General features: G+C 41.4%; 1 protein-coding gene across 1 annotated transcript in view; it reads right to left on the minus strand.

Annotated features, from left to right (window-relative positions):
* Positions 1–21,188, minus strand: part of Cfdp1 (craniofacial development protein 1) — an 87,962-nt gene that overhangs the window by 58,599 nt on the left and 8,175 nt on the right. Inside the window, exons 3-5 of the mRNA XM_055621475.1 lie at positions 20,225–20,435; positions 18,705–18,832; positions 8,574–8,693 (exon numbers count right to left, since the gene is read on the minus strand). Coding sequence (XP_055477450.1) covers positions 8,574–8,693; positions 18,705–18,832; positions 20,225–20,435 — 459 coding nt within the window. The remainder of the gene's footprint in view (positions 1–8,573; positions 8,694–18,704; positions 18,833–20,224; positions 20,436–21,188) is intronic.

Consider the following 21,188-nt stretch of genomic DNA (forward strand, 5'->3'; position numbering starts at 1 on the left):
ACACACACACACACACACACACACACACACACACACACACACACACAAACTCTAGACTTAAAAGGAGGAAGTGAAAAGCCACAATAGTGCTCATGACCTGACAGAATGACTGAGCGGGCTGGGAGCAGGCTTTAATAACTTCCGGGCCTGGTTTTGTAAATCCAATCAAAACAGAACTGGTCTCTGTTATACAGACAGAGACAGAACTCAAGACCCTGACTAGAGAGAAAGGATGGGCAGGGAAAACACCCAGCCAGTGTTACAGGAGCACACAGAAGAGCTCATCTCTGTTCAGGTTGTGGGCAGATAGGAAAACATGTCTCATCTGAGAATTAACAGACATGAGTTGGCAACTCATATTAATTGGGGATTCAAGAGTATAATCCTGACTACAGAACCTCCAGTCTTCCAGGGATCCCAAACCACAAATTTATATTCCAGATTAGCCTAAGCCAATGCTCAATCCAGGGCACCAAAGAGATATAAATTTATAATCAAGTTTGATAAATACAGGTTAACCCATGGCCTTAAAAGAGTACCATCATGGGTTGGAGAGATGGCTCAGAGGTTAAGAGCACTGGCTGTTCTTCCAAAGGTCCTGAGTTCAATTCCCAGCAACCACATGGTAGCTCAGAACCATCTATAATGAGATCTGGTGCCTTCTTCTGGCATGAAGGTGTACATGTAGGCAGAATACTGTATACGTAACAAATAAATCCTTTTTTTTTTTTTTTTAAAGGAGTACAGAATAGCTTCATAACCCAAGAACCATGGGCTAGAAGTTAGAAAGGAAATACACTTAAAATGATGACACACTGAAAGCCAGACTTTAAGAATAAGAGCCCAGGGAGCTGGAAAGAGGGCTCAGTGGTTAGGTATACTGACTGCTCTTCCTGAGTTCAATTTCCAGACCCCACGTGGAGGGCTCACAAGTGCCTATAACTCCAAGATCTGACATGCTCACACAGACAGACATACATGAAGGGTAAACACCAATGTACATAAAATAAAAATTATTATTTATCCAGGCATGGTTCTTTAATACCAGAATAGTCAAAACTACACAGAGAAACCCCATCTCAAACAAACAAACAGACAGACAGACAAAGATCCCACAAAAATGAAGCAAATTTGAAAAGAAACCAGACAAGGATTTCTAAAAAATGAAAAAGTCAGTCACACTGAAATTAGATTAGATAGTGTGAAAGAAAAAGTGAAGATGCAGGAAACAACCAAATGGCAGTTCAAAAATAATGAGGTGGACAATATCAAAAAGAAGTTAAACAATTCAAGGCCAAAGAGGACACCTCTTACCTAACAGGAGTACCAGAAGACAGAATGCAAAAGATGCAATAGTCAGAATGCCAGAGAATTTTCCAGGCCAGATAAAAGTCATCAAACCTCAGATTTAAGAAACAAAACAAAATCTATACCAAAGTTGAAAGACAATAATGTAGGCCAAAGAGGAGGAGTACCTTTTGACTACCAAATAGAATAACTTAGACAAAAAGAAAAGCTGGCTAGAGATAAAGGATGGAATCCTGTAACATTTGGGCAAAAGAATATGCAATTAACAGGAAGCAATAAGGGTAAAATTTGGGCAAGCAATATGATTTGAACTGAACCGCTGACTAATTCTCCCAGTAGTGGCAAGTTGGGTGGATACAGGAAGAGAAACTGTGGGTTTTAAGTAAACTTAGGAAAGGATTACAACAGTTCAAGGCTTTGGAGAGACTTCAGAATATTCTAAAGACAAATGTTTCAAAAAGTAAGGCACAGAAAAAAGGTTATAGAAGAGGAGATGACATGGGCCACTATGTGGCAGGGGGACATAGTGGGATAAAAGATAGGAATATGTAGGCTCCACTAAGAATGAAAAGAATTTACTGGATTGAGCAATGGGTGGGGGCAGAGGATAAAGAGGTCTGGACCCCATCGGGCAAGAATGCAGTGTGCAGCACGCTCCCCTTTCCCCTGAACACATAGTAGGGTGGACCTGCTGAACTGGAAAGAAGCTTTGCAAGCTACTTAACACCAGGGCTCACAACGAAAGGCCCATGAAAAGGAGCGAGGGCCCTGCGTGAATGACCCTGGGCTGACAGGTGCACACTGCCGCACCCAACACTCACCACAGTAAAGGAGACTTTCCTCAACCCTTTGCCTATGGGGAAAACGCCTTTTTCTTCCTCCACACTTCTCAAACAGCTGGAGTGAAGGAAGGGCTCTCAGTTTAAAACAGAAGGCATGGCAAGACACAGGCTTCCCACTCATCCTCAAGTCAGCAACTGCTGAAATGGTGTCATGCTCAAGTACTGTTAATAACCAAATGGTGCTTTTATGGTCTTAAACAATCAGGCTTACTAGGTCAAAAGACAGATGCTTGCTTAGAATCTGTCATCTTCTCACCTTTTCCGTTTCTTTAGATCTTTCTAGCTCATCTGTTTTCAAAGTTTTACATTATTTCATCTTACATTTATAACAGCAGGGCTTTGGCAAGAACCTAGGACCAGCCTAATTTTCAATCAGCAACCAAAATAATTAAAACATAGTTGGTTGGCCTCTCCTGTAAGAAAAATCCCCAAATGAAATAAAAAATTTAATGTAACGTGAATCTCGCTATATAATCCTAAAACCATCCATAAAATAGTGCTAGGATTCTTTTCTCAGAACCTTGGCCAGAACATAGGGCTCTCTGATTGCCAGGTTCCAAATGAATGTCATTTTTCACCAATACTGAAACAGATGAGAATAGTCACTTCCGCACAGAAGCATCCAATATGGGCAGCATACTGCACTCTTAAAGAATCAATATTATAATGCAGTCCCTAAAGTGGCTCACAATTTCTCTCTTTATAAAATTCAAGGTTTTTATTTATTTATTTTTATTGGGGGAGAGGGAGAAGATCATGAGTACCACATTATGTGTGTGGCCATTGGACAACTTGTGGGAGTCAGTTCTCTCATCAAGATTTGCAACAAGCGCCATCAGTGGCCCTGCCATCTGTTAGCACATCTTAACGATAAAAATTAACGATAAAAATGCCTCCACAAATAAAACTTTGTATTGTAAAAATGAGAAGGGAAAATAATTTTCTAAATGAAGCAGAATTGAAAACAAAAGCAACTGTGATTTAATATATCTAAAGACTGCACAGCACAGAACAAAGAAACCTCATGTCAAAGATGAATCTAATTAGACAAAGAAAAATGTACAGCACCATGCCTGCAGTCTTAGGAACGCTTGCTTCACCTGAGAGCTTGCTTTCCTAGGGTTAACTCTGCCCTCTAGTGCATGCTCAGTGAGCACTGCTGTAACTAACCAGGAAGACTATTCCATCCCCAGGGTATCACAGTGCCCTCTTTAAGTGAAGGTCTGCACCACCTTGTTCACAAATCTGTTCCCACCACGACCCTGCATAAAATCTAAGTGGAATCATTCCAAGCACCTGTTCTACACATGCGGAAAGGATCTAAAACACTTCACTATTTTTCACACCATTCTGTGTGGCACAATTAAGATTGTAAGAATACAACAAAAATGGTTTATAACGGATACCTCTCCAGCTCTCTAATTTTATTTTTTGAAGATCTAACATACAGATCTTTTGTTGTGTTATTTTCTAAGACAGGGTTTGCTAATATCCCTGGCTTGCCTAGAACTTGTTATATGGATCAAGCTGACATCAACTCGCAGCAAGCTATCTTCTTGCTCTGCCTCCTAAATTCTCGGATTAAAGACTCCAGCCACCACACCCAGGTAGAGGTTTATTTTTAGAACAGCTTAGAAGTCCCTTAAGGAGAGATGGCTCAGTGATTAAAAGCACTGGCTGTTCTTGCAGGGGACCCAGGTCCAGTTCCCAGAACCTACATAACCATCTCTTATCTCCACTCTCTAAAGGATCTGACATCTTCTTCTGGCCTCTGAGGGCATCAGGCACACACCTGATGCACAGACAGACATGTAGGGAAAACAACTCCCAAACACATAGAATAAAATAAAATATAGTAATTAAAGAGCTTGTTCTAGCTACTGTCTAACACACAAATTCTTGTAGGGATATATCTGAGAGCAATAAAAACACCCAATAACACAAAGTTTGTACATGAATGTCCACAGAAACATTTGCAGTAGCCAAACGTAAAAACCACCCTAAGTCCATTCATTAGCACCTACATAAACAAAATGCAATCTAGTCTTACTATCACAGAATTCCACAAAGGGCATAAAAAAGATTAAAGTATAGTTAAATGCTACATGGATGAACCCTAAAGATAGGGTAAGTCAGAAAAGGCACCTCAGAGGTTAAGAGGACTTGCTGCTTGCTTTTGTTTTTAAACTAAACAGGGTTTCTCTGTGTAGCCCTGGCTATCCTGGAACTCTCTGTAGACCAGTCTGGCTTTGAACTCATAGAGCTCCACCTACCTCTGCCTCCTGAGTGCTGGGATTAAAGGCAGTACTGCCCGGCTTGACTTGCTGCTCTTGTAGAAGAGCCAGGTTCTGTTCTTAGTACCCACACGGTAACTCCAGTTCCATGGAATCCCACAATCTGGCTCCCTCCCATAGGTACACACATTGGTGCAGACACACATGCAGACACTCACACGTATAAAATATATAAATACATCTTAAAAAGAAAAAAAGCAAATACTGGGGTTCCACTCATGAAATGCACAAATAAACAAACCTAGACCCAGAAAGTCCATGAGTGGGGTTGAGAATGCAGTTAACAACAGGTCCAGTGTTTCTTTTATAGGAGACAAAAAATGATTGCAGCTGCCTGTTACTATGAATATACCTTGCGTGTATGCCAGAAACTAATGAACAGTATTACTCAAATTGATAAATTACATAGTATTACATTTTGTCTCATTAAAGCACTTTTGTTGTTTTTGTTTTGTTTTGGGGCCTGGTTTGGTAGCACAGACCTGCAAGCCCAACATTCAAAGGTTGAGGCAAGAGGATCACAGGCTTGAGGGCAGTCTTGCTGTATAGTAAGACCCTATATTAAAAATAACAACCATCCAATTATACATTACCAAACAGATACAGCACTGTTCATCTTCTAAAATCACTTTTGATCTCTCATACTGTCAGGGGTCATGTTTGCTGGAATATTTACTTCCTTCTATTTTTTAACTACAATAATTACCAATAAATTTTTACTCATGACATCTAGACATTTCCTTGGGACCCAGCTGGAGGTCTTCCTGCTTTCACTGAACCACTCAAAGGCCTCTCTCTGGTCCTGATGTGTACGCAGGCTTTTCCCCCCTCTCCCGCTGAAACAGGGTTTCTCTGTGTAGCCTCGGCTGTCCCAGACTCACTTTGTAGTCCAGGCTGGCCTCAAACTTACAGAGATCTGGCTGCCTTTGCCTCCCCGAGTGCTGGGATTACAGGCGTGTGCCACCACGCCCACCTTGTCGGCTTTTAATGTACATTCAACTATAAACATTATCATTGGAGAAAGAAAATAAGCGCATATCCAAACAACAAAACAAGGCAACACAGTCTAACCAAATGCTTGCAATACTTCCTCCCAGTGCTGCAGCTACATCTGATTTCTGTTACTTTAAGTGAAATGCTCACTGCTCTTTATCAAAAGTCAACGATTGTGCTTATTTAAAAATAAAAATAAGCTAAATTCATAATTACTAACTTCTGAGGACTCTGGGAAAGTTCATGTTAGATGTTTAGAGAGAAAACTATTCACAGATGTTGGGTTCCTGGGATAGCCAGAGACAATGACAACTGACAAACCACTGGAGCAGGCGTTACTGCTGATCATGCAGTCCAGATGGACCACACTCACTATGTAGTCAAGGCTGGCCTTGAACCCCCAGATCCTGCTGCCTTCTTCTCTGGATATTAGGATTACAGTCATCATACCCAGCTTATCGATTTGAGATTTAATCTTCGTGTGGCTCTATGACAAATCCAATCTTCCCTGTCTTTGGGATGAACACTGCTTTATGTGGCACCACCATGTCACTTGAGATTCTACATCCAAGAGGCAAGAAAAGACAAAACCACATAGGCAAACAGTATGTTTCAACCTTGTATTTTATTGCCTTAGTTTGTTCCCAATCTGTAAGGCTACAGCTTAAAGTAGAAATGCAATAAAGTCTATAGCAAGGATTCTCAGTCTTGATGAGACTAATGGAGTAGTACGTGTTAGAGTGGAAGAAAAGAGCAAGTCTGTGGTTGAAGCCCAGCCAGCTACCAGCTGGAAGAAGCTGAATGCAGCAAGAATCCAATGTGCAGAGGAAGAGGGAGATCAGGAAGCTTGGATGATGAAGCCATGAGAATTTAGACACACTTAGTAAGCATTGTGATTTCCTCTACCAAATGTAATAGCCCGATTCTGGTCTCTAATTAGAAGAGGGTTTGCTCTATTCCTGACACACAAACTCTTGGCTTTTTATAGCCTAAGCAGTGTGCTATTTTAAACATGTAGAGGAAATGCATTTTCAGTTACAAACATTGGCTTCTCTGCATCTGTCCTTATTTGTTACTGAAAGATGTGGGGCAGGATGTTTTACTCTTCTGTACTGGTTTTCCTGTATTGCTTAAATCTGTTTAGAGAAAAGGAAAATACACAATTTCTATAAACTGAAGCAGTTCCAAAGTGGGGGGAAGGGAATGAAAAACATTCTACTATATTACTTTTCTCTTATATACTAGATGACTCCAGCAAATTCTTCCCTTAAAAAGACCTGCCATTCACATGGAATCTGTTGCAGATGCTAACGTCTTCACTGATAAAATGAGTCCACTTTCAAACCCCAAAGCAGATATTTCCTTTGATGTTTCAAGCATTTATAACTGTAAAAGTTTTCTGAGACACAGGTCAGAAAAACAAGCAGATCACCCTTGAAGGGCCACTTGAGATTTATCAGAAATTCAAGGCCTAGTAATGTACCAAACAGAGATAAATGTCCATATGTTCATGCATTTTTACTGTGATACTTAGATATTATTCTCCTACTCTGGTATATTCCATTATAGCTTTCAAAGAAGTTGATTTGGACAGACTTCATTTTACTCCTTTTGTAGGGGAGTCAGTAGGTCATTAATATACTGAAAACTTTTTCACTAGAATAGCCCCAGTAATAGCTCCTTTTCTCAACCTTCCTCTATTCCAAGAGTTTTCCTGTACGCAGCCTGAGGGTGACTCTCTCCTTAACACACTTGTCAGAGTCCTCTCAGCTTTTTCCTCAACTGGGCCTGGCAACTTGTCCATGTCAGGACTGCATAGCTCAGGTCTAGGAGGAATCCCTCTCCGTCAACTTAAAGAGACTGTCTACTGATATCCAATTAACCCAGCTGCCTTTATCAAGAGTCTGCTTAGCCAGAATCTTCCTCAGCAATCAATATGGTTAACATGTAACAGAAAAGGCAGTGAGCAGTGTCTGAGAAATCTGTCTTCCTTTTACTTTCCTTTCTGGGTCTCACTTCTCACATAAATGACTTACTTGCATGCAAACTTTTTTGTCTCAGATTCTGCTTCTAGGTAAGTGTACCCTATGGGACATACCACTGGAACAGAATTATTCAGAGCCAGGCTAAAAAGATGGAAATTTGCCTATACAGTTTGATAAGAAAAATTAGTTGGAGAAAAAATGTAAAATAAAACTTCCCTGCTTTGCCAGGCATGGTAACACACACCTTTAGTCCTAGGCAAAGCCAGGTCTATATAGTAAGACTGTCTCAAAAACAAGAGAAAGAGGGGGATGGGGGAAAAAAAAAAACAAGAGAAAGAAAGAAACAAACAAACAAAACAACTTTCCTGTTCACAACAAAGATGAGTATGTTTAATGAGGTGACAGTTCCTATCTGAATGCCAGAGAAGGAAGCTTAGGAGCCTGGCCTACCCAGAACTCTGTTGGCTGGCCAGTGATACCCATGTAATGTGGTCTGTGGTCACTTCCTTAGAGCCTACAGCCTTAGGCCTCTCTTATTTACTTCTTATGTAAATTAAGAAGACAGGAACTTTTGCTATTTTCAAAGAGAAAGGAATTTTAGTCTTTGGCTAAAAATAAAGTATGAAAAGAGCAAAGGAAATAAACTATCAAAGTTTCTTCTTTTAATCATTTTTGACTTTTTTCTTTGAAATGGGCTCTCTGATGCCTAGGCTATTCCTCAACTCCTGGGCTCAAGTGATCCACCGTTCTCAGTCTCCCGAATAGCCGGGAATACAGGTACAGACTCCTGTGCCCACTTGACCTTTTTATTTTCCTTTGTTGTCATGGGGGTGAAACGAAGTCCTCAATTCAAACATTCATTAGAAGTTCAGATGAACTGCTAATAATCATACAAAAATTATTTTTAGGTATACAATTTACATTTTGTGGCTTTGTGGCTAACTTTTTTCAGGCTGGGATTACTAAATAAGCAATCTACGGATGATTTTTTTTTTTTAGCAAACTCCATCTGGGCAAATACTTCCAAAAAGGCAGAATTTCATCCCCTATCTCAGAAAAGGAGTGATGTCAGTTGCAATTAGAAGCATGTCCTTAAACAGAAAAGTTTTCCCAGTGTGCCAACTACACCTGGGACTGATGCAAATACTCACCCGGACCCAGCAGGGAGTGGTGGTGCCACTGAAGTGACAAGAGCCTGCGGTTTTTCTTTCTCGTTTTGCTTGAGAAAAGACTTGGCTTCCTTAGATGAAGCGTCTACTTCCTTTGTCACCCTAGTTCAAGGAAAGAGACAACAAATTTACAAGTGGGATAAGAAACAAAAACGGGGTGCTAGAGATGGCTCTGCTGTTAAGAGCACTGGTTGCTCTTCCAGAGGACCCGAGTTCAACTCCCAGCACCCACACGGCAACTCTCTACTGTCTAACTCCAGCTCCACAGGATCCAGTGCCCTCACACAGGCATATACACAGGCAAAAGATCAATGCATATATTAAAAGAAATTATTAAAAAAGGAAACAAAATTATAGCAATGGAAATTGCTTGAATACATATGGCCTCCATAGATTCATGTGGTTGAATGCTTGGCCATAGGGAGTGGCACTATTAGAAGGTGTGGTTTTTCAAGAGGAGGTGGTGCCTAACTTGTGAGAGAAAGTGTCAATGTGGAGGTGGGGCTTTGAGGTCTTAAAGGTCTATTTTAAATGCTCAAGAAATGCCCAGGGTGGCCCACATCCAGTCTTCTCCTGGATCAAAATGGAGAACTCTCAGTTCCTCCAGCACCATGCCTGTCTTCATGCTGCCATGCTTCTGGCCATGATGATAATGAACTAACCCTCTGTACTGGAAGCCAGCCCCACTGAAATGTCTTCCTTTAGAAAGTTGCCGTGCTCGTGGTGTCTCTTCACAGCAATAGAACCCTCACTGAGAAAGAAGTAAATGATCTTATATTTAAAGCTCACTCTAACAGCTCTACAAATACACACTTTTCCCAGACTGACGCTAACATGAAAATAACGACGTAGTTAAGAACGCAGGCCTCCTGCATTCCACCGGAGTCTCAGCTTACACAGTTACTACCATGAAAGCCACAGACAGCCCTGGCTGCACTGTTCCACTTTATATAAGACTCAAGGGGCAAGTGACAGGCGAGATGGGGCACGGGAACAAAAGCACTGCCATCATTTCAAGAAGAAGAGCAAACAAGTGCAGATGCTCAACAGAAGGCTCCTTCTTATTCTACACCTACAACCCAAAGACAAAACACAACTTCTTAACACTGGGCAAACTGGAGCTACTGAGAGAGTAGGGAAATACAACACAATCCTGTCTAATTTCTAATCATTTCAAATCGAGAAAGCTGCATCGGGTAAAACTGAGTTCTATTTAATTTTATTTTATGTGCATTAGTGTGAAGGTGTCAAATCCCTTGGAACTGGCACTACAGACAGTTATGAGCTGCCATGTGGGCGCTGGGAATTGAACCCTGGTCCTTTGGAAGAACGGACAGTGCTCCTAACCACTGAGCCATCTCTCCAGCCCCAAAACTGAGTTCTAAAGGATGAAATCAGGGTATTTAAGGCACCTCATATTCCAGGTAAGAGAATTGCGATGCCTGCTTTGACATGCCAGACCAACAAAAACATTCGAGAAATTCTGTTTAAATTCCAATCTACCAGTAGGCAGATCCAAAATTATAGTCAGTGTATTATAAATATTCAACCAACAATTAGCCCAAGATAACAAAATAAGTCCTATAAATCCCACCTATGAGGTTATATAAGGCTTTCCCACCTTCCAGGGTAAATTTGCTAATGAACAGCCACCTTACTGCTGCACTTAATATTGTGTGTTTTGTAAGTGGCACAGAGTTAAGCTTGAAGCCAAGATGAGATAAGGCAAATTCCAGCTAATGCAGGAACACCGCAGCAGCTCTCCAATGCTTACCGACTGCTGCTTACCGGGGTAGGGGTGGGGGTTTGCTTTACAGTATTACTACACCAACAGGAAGCTATTTACAGTCCCAAGTGTTGAAACTGAAACCTAGGCTACTTACTCAACTATCCAGGGACTACACAGCAGTGCTAGTGAAATTCTGCCAACAAATGGTATTTTCCAAACTGGTTTTCACACATCTCCTGTCTCACGTGCTCTTCCAGAACCTAAACAAACCCCTCCAAACTGCCTCACCTAAGGGAGTTCTGTGCAAGTGGCCCAATAGGCCTTCTGAAGCCTTTCTCCTCTGAGAATACATCTTTAGAACTCCTGTCCTAAAGCCACACCGCATCATAGGTCACATAGACAGAAAGATGTCTGAGGCAGCATTCCGAGCTCCCAGGAGTCCTTAAGCATTAGAAGAACTCAATCTCTAAGATGGTCCCAACCACTATCTGATTAAAGGGAGCCTGAGTCTGAGCAACTGCCTGACCGCTGGACCTAATGGCCTCTGGAGTTATGAGAAACTGCAACACAACAGCTAGTTGTTTTATGTCATCCAGTATATTTTGGGGTGATCTGTCATACTGCCAAACCAATACCCAAAATAAACCTGTATCAAAACCTTGGTCTTGGGCTAGAGAGATGGCTCAGTGCTTAAGAGCTCTGTCTGCTCTTCCAGAGGTCCTGAGTTCAATTCCCACAACCACATGGTGGCTCATAACCATCTATACCCTCTACTGCCCTCTTCTGGCATGCAGATGTATATGCACATAGAACATTTAAAATAAATAAAGGAAATCTTTAAACAAACAAAACAAAATAAAACAAACAAACAAAAAACCCTTGGTCTTAATGTGGAACTCAAAATGGTTCCTTCAGGTTTCCTGGTCCTGAACAGAATCCACAGAAGAGTCAACGTGATTAATGAAGAACCAGCACGTCCTTTATCGTCCATTTCCTGCCAAAGTCCTATTAATAGTGGCAAATAAATGTAACTGAAACTATACAACATTAGCAAGAAGAAGGGCAACAGGAGAAATGCGGGGGTTGGTCTGGGCTGTCCTCAAGGCTGATTCCAGTGGCTTGAGATCTGGTTGCCACCCTGCCACAGGCATTGCTATGCCCGCTGAACTGTACTGGCTCCTGCACCCACGTGATGAGAAGGAATGTCCCCAATTACCCCTGACTGGCTGACTAAAAGGCCTACATTTGGGAGGGCAGAAGGAGCTTGGGTGGAAAGAGACAGGTAGCAGAAGAGGAGGAGGAAGAAAGGAAAGAGCCGCCGTGGGTTACCGTGGGAGAAGCACACAGTGGGCGTGGATGGGGAAACAGCCCAGATGAGAGAAGGCACAGGATTTATGGAATTATGAAATCGAGGTAGTCTGGGATGGGGCTGGAAGGTAAAGGTAGTTTAGAGGGTTAATATCTGCTCTGCCTCAGGTAAGATAAGGCTATTATAAAAATCTATCAGGTGTCTGTCTTTTATTGATTGTGATAGCAGTTTAGATTATGCTGACATAATAATTACAGGGCTAATAATAAACATTACTAGGCCATACCATTAAATTAACTGCAACAACAACAACAAAAAAAAAGGTATTAATCAAACTCCCAGAAAGTAACAAACATGGTGACAGATGCCTCTTTTATCTTCACACTCAGTTGAGCAAGAGATCAGGAGTTCAAAGTCATCCTCAACTACGTGAGATTTTTGACTCAAAAAAGGTAGCAAATACGTAAGTCATAACTGGCTTTCCTCTAATCTACTAAGCTTGGAGCTATGTGGAAAAGATGACAAGAAAGCCAATTTGTATTACAGAACCTTAGAAAGCCTCGTTAAATTTAATGATCAGGAACCTTAAAAGGTGGAAGAGAGGCTCAGACTGCCACAACCAGCTGAAAGCTTGCATTAGGAACATCTTAAGCCTTTCTTTACCTCAAAACACAGGCTATGTCCCACCACTGCTAATCCATAGGGATCCGCTGCATTTAGAGAAAATGAAAACCACAGAAGGACAGGAATGAAATTAGAGGAGTGAAATGAAAAGCCACCCTTAAAGGCTGTACATGCCAGAGGGCTGAGCGACCAAATCAAGTGCTAAGCCACTGGCATAACGTTCTTAGCACTACAAGAAACAGAGCCGGGCGTGGTGGGGCACGCCTGTAAACTCAGCACTCAGGGAGACAGAGGCAAGGGGATTCCTATGAGTTTCAGGTCAGCCTGGTCTAGAGTCCAGGACAGCCAAGAAGGCTACACAGAGAAACCCTGTCTTGAAAAACAACAACAAAAACCAAAAACATTTACTGTGTTACGCTACTGAGGCACAGCTTGTTGCCCAACTATAGCAAATAAGACACATATCAGAAAGGGGAAAAATACAACAAAAAAAGTCTAGAATTGAAAAATGTGTTTCAATGAAGAGCCACAGAATACTTGACTAACAAACTTTAAAGGATCAATATCAAAGCACACAGCTGAAACTTTACAATGCTAGGATAGGAAGAACAAGCAATCCAAGCAGCAAAGAGAGGAAAGCATCAATCCTGTAATTTACACTTGGTTTTTTTTTGTTGTTGTTGTTGTTGTTCTTGTTTTACCACAGGACTAACAAGACTGATACATACTTAGGTAAACATTTCTGGAAAGCATCCCAGGTGCTGATCCTGTTAACACTAGACACATAGAGAAATACCATAGACACGGATTCTGCCATTAACAGCTCACAATCCAGCAACACAGCCAACTAGACAAGTGACATGACAATCCATGACATATAGCAAGAGTGCCACGGAGTAGGCATGGGGAAAATCTAACCCTCAGGAATACCCTTTCTAATCTATTGTGCCAAAGTCTATCTTATCTATACTGGCTACAACTAAGGGTACTTCTTAAGGAACTTGATAGTTGATACAAAGTAACATCAGTCTGCTCTCTGCTGATAACACTAGAACAACTCCACTCTTTCTGCCATTTGTTTTACCACACAGGGTCTCCACACTCTTCACACGATGGGCCAAGCTGGCTCTCTGCTTGTGATCAGAGGTGCCAGAAAGTTCACTTCACTTTTGGGAAGCAGTGAAGGATTTAGCTATCACAGTACTGTTAAGCAGGAGGATGGTTAATTTATAATCATCTCACACGAGAGGGGGACTCCTGATAGGAAAAAGCCTCTACTGATTCATGTGTTTTCAGAAGAAATTCCATTTTAACTTAATTTTCACTCACTTAATGTCCTATAGTCTTTATTTGGATAGAACTTTTCCATGACTGGAGTTTTCCAAAAGGTGAATCATTTTGGAAAGTCTGAGCTCACAGGGTCAGCTGGCTATGTGATAGAGAAGGGGTAGGAATTGATCATTTCCTCCCTTTCCCAAGGCTTAAAAAATTAATAGTTTTCACTGAAGAATCCAAAACTTCACCATTACAACAAAGTTTGAGAAACTAAAAGATTAATTTCATGATAATACTACCTCATTTTTAAACTTAGAAATTTCTCCTACTAGCTCTTTTACATTTTTAAATTTTAATTAAATTAATTTATTTATTACAGTTTATTTACTTTGTATCCCCGCTGTAGCCCCCTCCCTGGTCTCCTCCCAGTCCCACCCACCATCCTTCTTCTCTCCCTATGCCCTTTCCCTAGTCCTGAAAGGGGAGAACCTCATCCCCCTCTATCTGACCCTAGCCTATCAGGTCTCATCAGGACTGGCTGCATCATCTTCCTCTGTGTCTTGGCAAGGCTACACCCCCCAGAGGGAGGTGATCAGAGAGCCAGCCACTGAGTTCACGTCAGAGGCAGCCCTGCTCCCCTTACTAGGGCGCCCACTTGGAGACTGAGCAGTCTCTGGGCTTCCACTTCTTTCACGTTTCTTGAATGATGCATGGCACCCTTAATTTGAGACAAAGACAAAAAGAAGAAACAAAATAATGATGTTGAGAGATTAAAAGACATGCTCAATCCCAAACACCAAGTTTGTGCCTGGGTAGTCAAAGTTCAAATCTCCTAAGATCCTTCAAAAAAGTTCTTTAATTACCTTAAGTAATATTTCTTTAAAAAGTCTTGCCAATAGGCTGGAGGTTGTGGCTCACACCTTTAATCCTAGCACTATGGAGGCAAAGGAAGGTAAATCTCTGAGTTTGAGGCCAGTCTAAGAAACCCTACCTTGAGACCCAAAAAAAAAATCTTGCCAACAGCGATTATCAACAGGTTTAAATATATGTATTCCATTATATATACAATATATAAATATACCATGTACAGCATAATGACTGTATAATTAGATACATACATAATCATATATACGTACCCCAGGTTCCCCTTCCCAAGTGCTGGGATTACAGGAGTGCACGGATACAGCAGGCTTTAACAAGCTTATGTAGTCCTTCATGAGGAAGGATTTTGAAAACACTCACTTGTTCTGTTACATATTCCAAAAATATATAATTTTTAAAAATTAGCATGTATTACTGCGAAGTATAAATAAAGTGCATGTGTGTGAATTTGTAATTAATGAAAAGGAGGTACCTGTCTCGTGTTTACTTGACAGACGGTGCTGCCCTCTTCTGACAAACGGTACACATGGCAGACTCCTGAGTGCTCACCAAGGTCCACAACTGCCTCTACAAATTTCATACATTTGTTTACAAATGTTTCCCCTTTTTCTCTGTTGACTCTCTCTGTAAACCAGCCTGGCTTCCACCTCACACAGACCCACCTGCCTCTGCCTCCCAAGAGCTAGGATCAAAGCTCACTGTTGACTTTTGAAAGCAAGTGGATGCACACACTAACATGCAGGAAGTGATCCAAGCCAACGCAGGCTTGGAGACAGGGTTCTACCGGGTTGTCCCAGCTGGAACTTGCTCTACAGACTTGGCTGGCTCACAACTTGTATTTTCTATGACATGTTAATATACTCTCTACATTTTTACTTTTTGAGAATTTAGTACAAAGCATATAATGTGTTTTGATTAAGTTCACCCCATTCCTCTCTTCTAATTCTTCTTTGCCTCCTGTTATCCACTCAACTTCCTATGTTTCTTTTTTCTTTTCGAGCCCACTCTGGGCTGCTTCCATGTGGCTAGGTGTAGGGAATCTACTGGAACACGGGTAGTCTCTCAGGAGCCACCTCCTTAAAGAAACTGACCTTCCTTCCCTCGGCAGCCATTGCCAACAGCTCCTCAGCGAGGACCTCAACTCTATAATCCTCTTCACATGCTGGAATTCTGTCTGCATGATCGTATGCAGGTTGTCACAACTGCTGTGACTTCTTATGTTCAAATGCCTTGCTGTGTCCAAACAAGTTTCGTTTCTTCTTGAGACAGGGTTTCTTTGTAAAGCCTAGGCTGTCCTGGACTCAATCTGGAGACCAGGTTGGCCTTGAACTCACAGAGATCCACCTGCCTCTGCCTCCCGAATGCTGGGATTAGTGGCGTGAGCCACTGCGCCCTGGCAGATTTGTAAATGTTGATGGTGTGCTGTGTCTGTCCTGTCACTGTCTACTGGATAACTGCAGTATGATTTCAGGAGGCAAAACACATTTCTAACTCACATCATCAGTGGCCATGTGATAAGCCTCAGAGTGCCTGGTTACCAAGCGTGCCTTACAATGGAGAGCCTCAGCGATGCTGCCCATGCCCTTGATCACTAATACTGGCTCCTGAAGGACAGCCAGTGCACTGCCAGTGCAGTATGTGTGTCTAAGGCAGCAGCTCTCCACCTGTGGGACACAACGCCTGGGGGGTCAAAGGGTCCTTTCACATGGGTGGCATATCAGACATTTACATTATGAGTCACAACGGGAGCCAAATTAGTTATGAGGCAGCAACAAAATAATTTTATGGTTGAGGTTACCTCAATATGAGGCACTGTATTAAAGGGCCACGGAATTGGGAAGGTTGAGAGCCACTGGTCTAAGATGATTAACTGGAAACTAAACATAGAAGGCAAAGTAATAATCTAAATTGAAATATGTTCTCCAATACAAACTGTCTGGATCCTTAAAAGGCCAACAAACACACTACTTAATCTTGAACTGGATCTTGACTGTAGAACAACTAAGAAAGAATATCAATGGGATAACTGGGGCCTAAAAGGCTGGAACAGAATCATATCTAGATCTATTAAAAATATGGGCTGCAAAACTATCGATTACTCGTGAAAAATGAGAAAATCTTAAAAAGCAAAAGCCACCTGCCATTGGCCTAAGACAAGAGGTACTGTAACTGTGAGTATAAATGCACCTGTTGAACACATCACATTATTCAGACTTAGCCATTACAATCACTACATTAAAAAGAACAGAGGTTAAGTCCAGTTGGAAGCAAACTGTCACAAGAGAGTTCACTTTTATCATGGTCTGCCAAGATGGCTTAGCAGGTAAAGGTTGCCAAAACCTGGCAAACTGAGTTCAATTCCCAGGACCTTATTGAGGAAAGAGAACCAACTGCTACAAGCTGTCCTCTGGACTCCATACACATGCTGTGACAAGAATGCCCACACCCACACATAAAGACAGACAAAACACTGACCAGAAGTGGATCTGCACGACAGAATGTGTACTGTCGGGGTGTTCACTGTAATACTATTATTATAACACTGCCCTAAGTATGTTTCACAAAAGAAAATGTTTTTGAAAAAAAATTTCTCAAATGAGTGAATTTGGTACTGGAGAGATGGCTCAGAAGTTAGGAGCTCTGGTTGCCCTTCCTGAGGTCCTGGGTTCTATTCCCAGCATCCACATGGTGGCTCAGAGCCATCTGTAACTCCAGTTCTAGGGAAATCTGACACCCTCTTCTGACATCTTCAGGCACTAGGCATGTACATGGCACACAGACATACACACAGGCAAAAAGACCCACACACATAAAATAATAAAAGTTTTGATGGGCATGGTAGTTTATGCATATAGCCTCTGTACTCAGGAGGCTGAGGCAGATGGAATATCATAAGTCCATCCATCTTGGGTCACATAGTGAGTTCCAGGGCTACAATGAGACACAATCTAAAGAAATTTTAAAAAGCTGTACTGTGAGCTGGAGAGATGTCTCAGTGGTTAAGAGCACTGTCTGTTCTTTCAGAGGTCCTGAGCTCAATTCCCAGCAGCCACGTGGTGGCTCACAACCATCTGTAACCGGAATATGATTCCCTCTTCTGCCATGCATGAAAGCTGTGTTTTAGTGAGTTATATTTCATGGATCAACTAATATGGGCAGAAAACATTTAGGGGGAAAACCTATCTGCACAGAATGTATACACATATAGTTCTTATCGCCAGTGCCTTCATACTGTGCTACTTAGGTGGCATTTACATTATCAAGTATTACAAATCAGGTATTTAATGTAGAAAAGAGGTTGTACATAGGTTATATACTGACACTAATACCACTTAATATATGGGATTTAAGAATCTGAGGAGGCTCAGCTCACTCCTTTAATCCCAGCACTCAGGGAGGCAGAGGCAGGCAGATCAATGTAAGTTCAAGGTCAGCCTGGTCTACAAGTGAGTCTAAGACAGCCAGGGCTACACAGAGAAACCCTGTCTCGAAAACGAAACAAAGAAAGAAAAGAGAGAGAGAAAGAGAAAGAGGGAAAGAGAGAGAGAGAAAGAGAAAGAAAGACAGAAAGAGAAAGAGAGAAAGAAATTTCATCTGTTCTTATTTAGCTCTAAATTATAGAACTACTGCTTTTACATTATAAATTTAACAAATGAGGGAAGTGAAAATTCCAGGCATGTGGTTCTTAATTAAAACATCCCGGAAAACCCCAACAAAACAATCAAAACAAATCAACCAAAAACCCAAAAAAGCTCTCTTAGTGGCACATGCCTTTAACCTTAGCACTCAGAAAGCAGAGGCAGGTGGATCTCTGTGAATTCGAGGCCAGCCTGGTCTACATAGTGAATTCCAGGACAGGCAGGGCTACACAGTGAGACCTTGTGTATAAATGAATGAATGAATAAATTAGTGAAGAAATGAAGCAAGCAAGCAAGCAAGCCAGCCGCCAAGCGGCTTAACTACTCAAAAGCTCTAAAATAAACTGCTTTTATACACTAAACTAAATAAATGCAAACCAATTCAAACAATATTAAAGTAACAAATTATAATGAACCCAATTTTTTTCCTAGTATTTTCAATTCCTGCCTGATTTAGAGATCTCACTGGGCTGCTGTCTCACAGCAATGGAAAGAAAATGCTTTACCCAAAGCACGAAGCATGGCAATGAGCAAATGGAAACACAAATTTCCAAATGCAGATACTCAGGCAAAGCAGCAACCTGGGCGGAGCCCAGGGCAGATGTGGAGCAGCACTTGGACGGCCACAGAGTTGCAAACTGTGAAAATCCTCTTACCTCACTTCTTCACCAGCAAAGTCAAACACCTTGGTAATTTTCACCTTTTCTGACTCTTTAGGTTTCTCTAGCTCATCTGCTTTAAGCAATGGTTTATTTGAACTAGTCTCTTCAGTCTCCTCTGCTGCCTAGAAAAAGAGAAATAAATGGAATCAGGCCCGTGGTAAGGCACACCTCTGCCTAGCACTCAGCAGGCAGAGACTCAGGATCTCTGTTAGCCTGAAGCCAGCCTGGTCTACACAGTTCTAGGACAGCCAGGGCTACACAGTGAGACCCTGCCTCAAAAATCAATCAGTCAATCAATCAATCAATCAATCAATCGCTTTCACCAAAGTGTAAGACTGAAAAAACTACCTGAACATGTTGCTTAGGGCTGTTCTCTCATATTTCATCTCCAATCAGTTAAAAGATGACTGAAGAGATGGCTTAATACTTAAGCACACTGACTGCTCTTCCAGAGCGTCCAGGTTAGATTTCCAGAACCCATAAAGGGGCTCAGAGCCATCTATAACTCCAGTTCCAGAAAACGGATGCCCTCTTCTGGCCACCATGGGCACTACAAGACATGCATGCAAGTAAATCACCTATGTACGTAAAAAAATAAAATAACATAAAAGAGGTCTATTGGAGATGCTGGAGAGGTAGCTTGGCAGTTAAGACTTTTCACCAAGAGCTGGAGAGATGGCTCAGAGGATCAGAGCACTGGTAGCTCTTCCAGAGGTCTTGAGTTCAATTCCCAGCAACCACATGGTGGCTCACAACAATCTCTAAAGAGCTCTGACGCCCTCTTCTGACCTATAGGCATACATTGTATACATAATAAATAAGTATTAAATAAATTAAATAAAGTATCAAATAAATAAATATTAAGCAATGATAATAACTTTTGCTGAGGACCTGGGCTCAGTTCTTAGCACCTATGTCAGGTAACTTAAAACCGCCTATGACTGCAGCTCTAGGGTAATCTAATGCCTTTGGCCAATTTGGACACCTGTACTCACAAGCAAATACCCACACAGGCACAAACATATACTCATAATTGAAAATAGTAGCAAATAAATCTTTTTAAATTTTTATTTATATATATGTGGGGGGTGGGACCTAAGCCACATATATACAGGTGTCTTTGGAGATCAGAAGAAGGCAACAGATCCCCTGGAGCTAGACTTATAAGCATTTGTAAACTACCTGATAAGTGTGCTGAAAATTAACCTCAGGAACTCTGGAAGAGCAGTAAGTACTCTTAACCACTGAGTCTTCTCTCCAGTCCAACAAATAAATCTTTAAATAAAAGTTTATAAAGATCTGCTAGAAATTTATCTGATTAAAACAGCTCATTTTCTCTACTGTTAAGGAATGCTTTGTTTTTCCCTTAGTGAAGACAATATCAAAAGGCATCTAGTTTGCTTTTCGCTTTGAGATTCAAATCTCAAGTCAGTCAGCTTGTAAATTTTAAAAAGGGAAGCTACTGAGGAACTGAGGGTGTCTCTGGTCTTTATCCCGCCAATTTCTCAGCTCACCTTAACTTGTGAGCTTGGGGCTGCTTTCGACTTTGGTCCCACATCATTGAGGAAGCTGGCCCACAGTTCATCTTCCTTCTTCTTTCTTGCATTCTCTGACCCAAGGTCCCCTTCTTGCGCTTCTTCATCTTCTTCACTACTGCTGCCTCCAGATTGTTCCTTGCCATCTTCCTCTTCGTCTTCTAACAAGAGGCCACTTTGCTTTCTTTTTCTAATCCCCAACAGCCACCCAGAAAAAGGAAGACAAGACAGAATACAAAATTATTCACTCCCTTTCCTCTATCCATTGGCCACCTTACACTCCTGAGAGTTTAAATCTGGGATTACCAATAACACTATAGAAGAATGTAGGCTGAGGTTTAAATTTAACTTTTTAGGAATATTTACTCCTTTAGTGTGCGTGTGTGTGTTCCTGAGTGCGTGTATGCACACTATGTACATGGAAGCCTGTGGAGGTCAAGAGGGCGTTAAGTTCCCTGCCACCTTACAAGTTACAGGCAGCTGCAAGCCACCATACAGATGCTGAGAACTGAACCCAGGTCCTCTGCTAGAGCAGCAACTGTCTTAATCATTAAGCCATCTTGCCAGTCCTGACTAAATTTTTTTTAAGTATGTTTATTCATCAACAATGGTACAATTTAGAAGCTGGAGAGATGGCTCAGTAGTTAGCACTGTCTGCTCTTCCAAAGGTCCTGAGTTCAATTCCCAGCAGCCACATCCTATAGATATGAATATTTAATAAAAATTTAAAATTCAGGTCTCCCAGTAAGGTAACAGCCAATCATGGAATCACACATAGACACTGGTCATGTAAGGAATTATTCTGCATTGCAAACATGCTGTACCTTGAGAGCAATGGAGGTCTTACATGACAAACAACATATACACTGTGGTGTGTGTGAACTCTTTAGTAAACAATATATATATATATATATATATATATATATATATATATATATATATA

Source organism: Psammomys obesus, unplaced genomic scaffold (genome assembly GCF_907164565.1).
Source record: "Psammomys obesus unplaced genomic scaffold, mPsaObe1.curated_primary_1811, whole genome shotgun sequence".
NCBI lineage: Eukaryota > Metazoa > Chordata > Mammalia > Rodentia > Muridae > Psammomys > Psammomys obesus.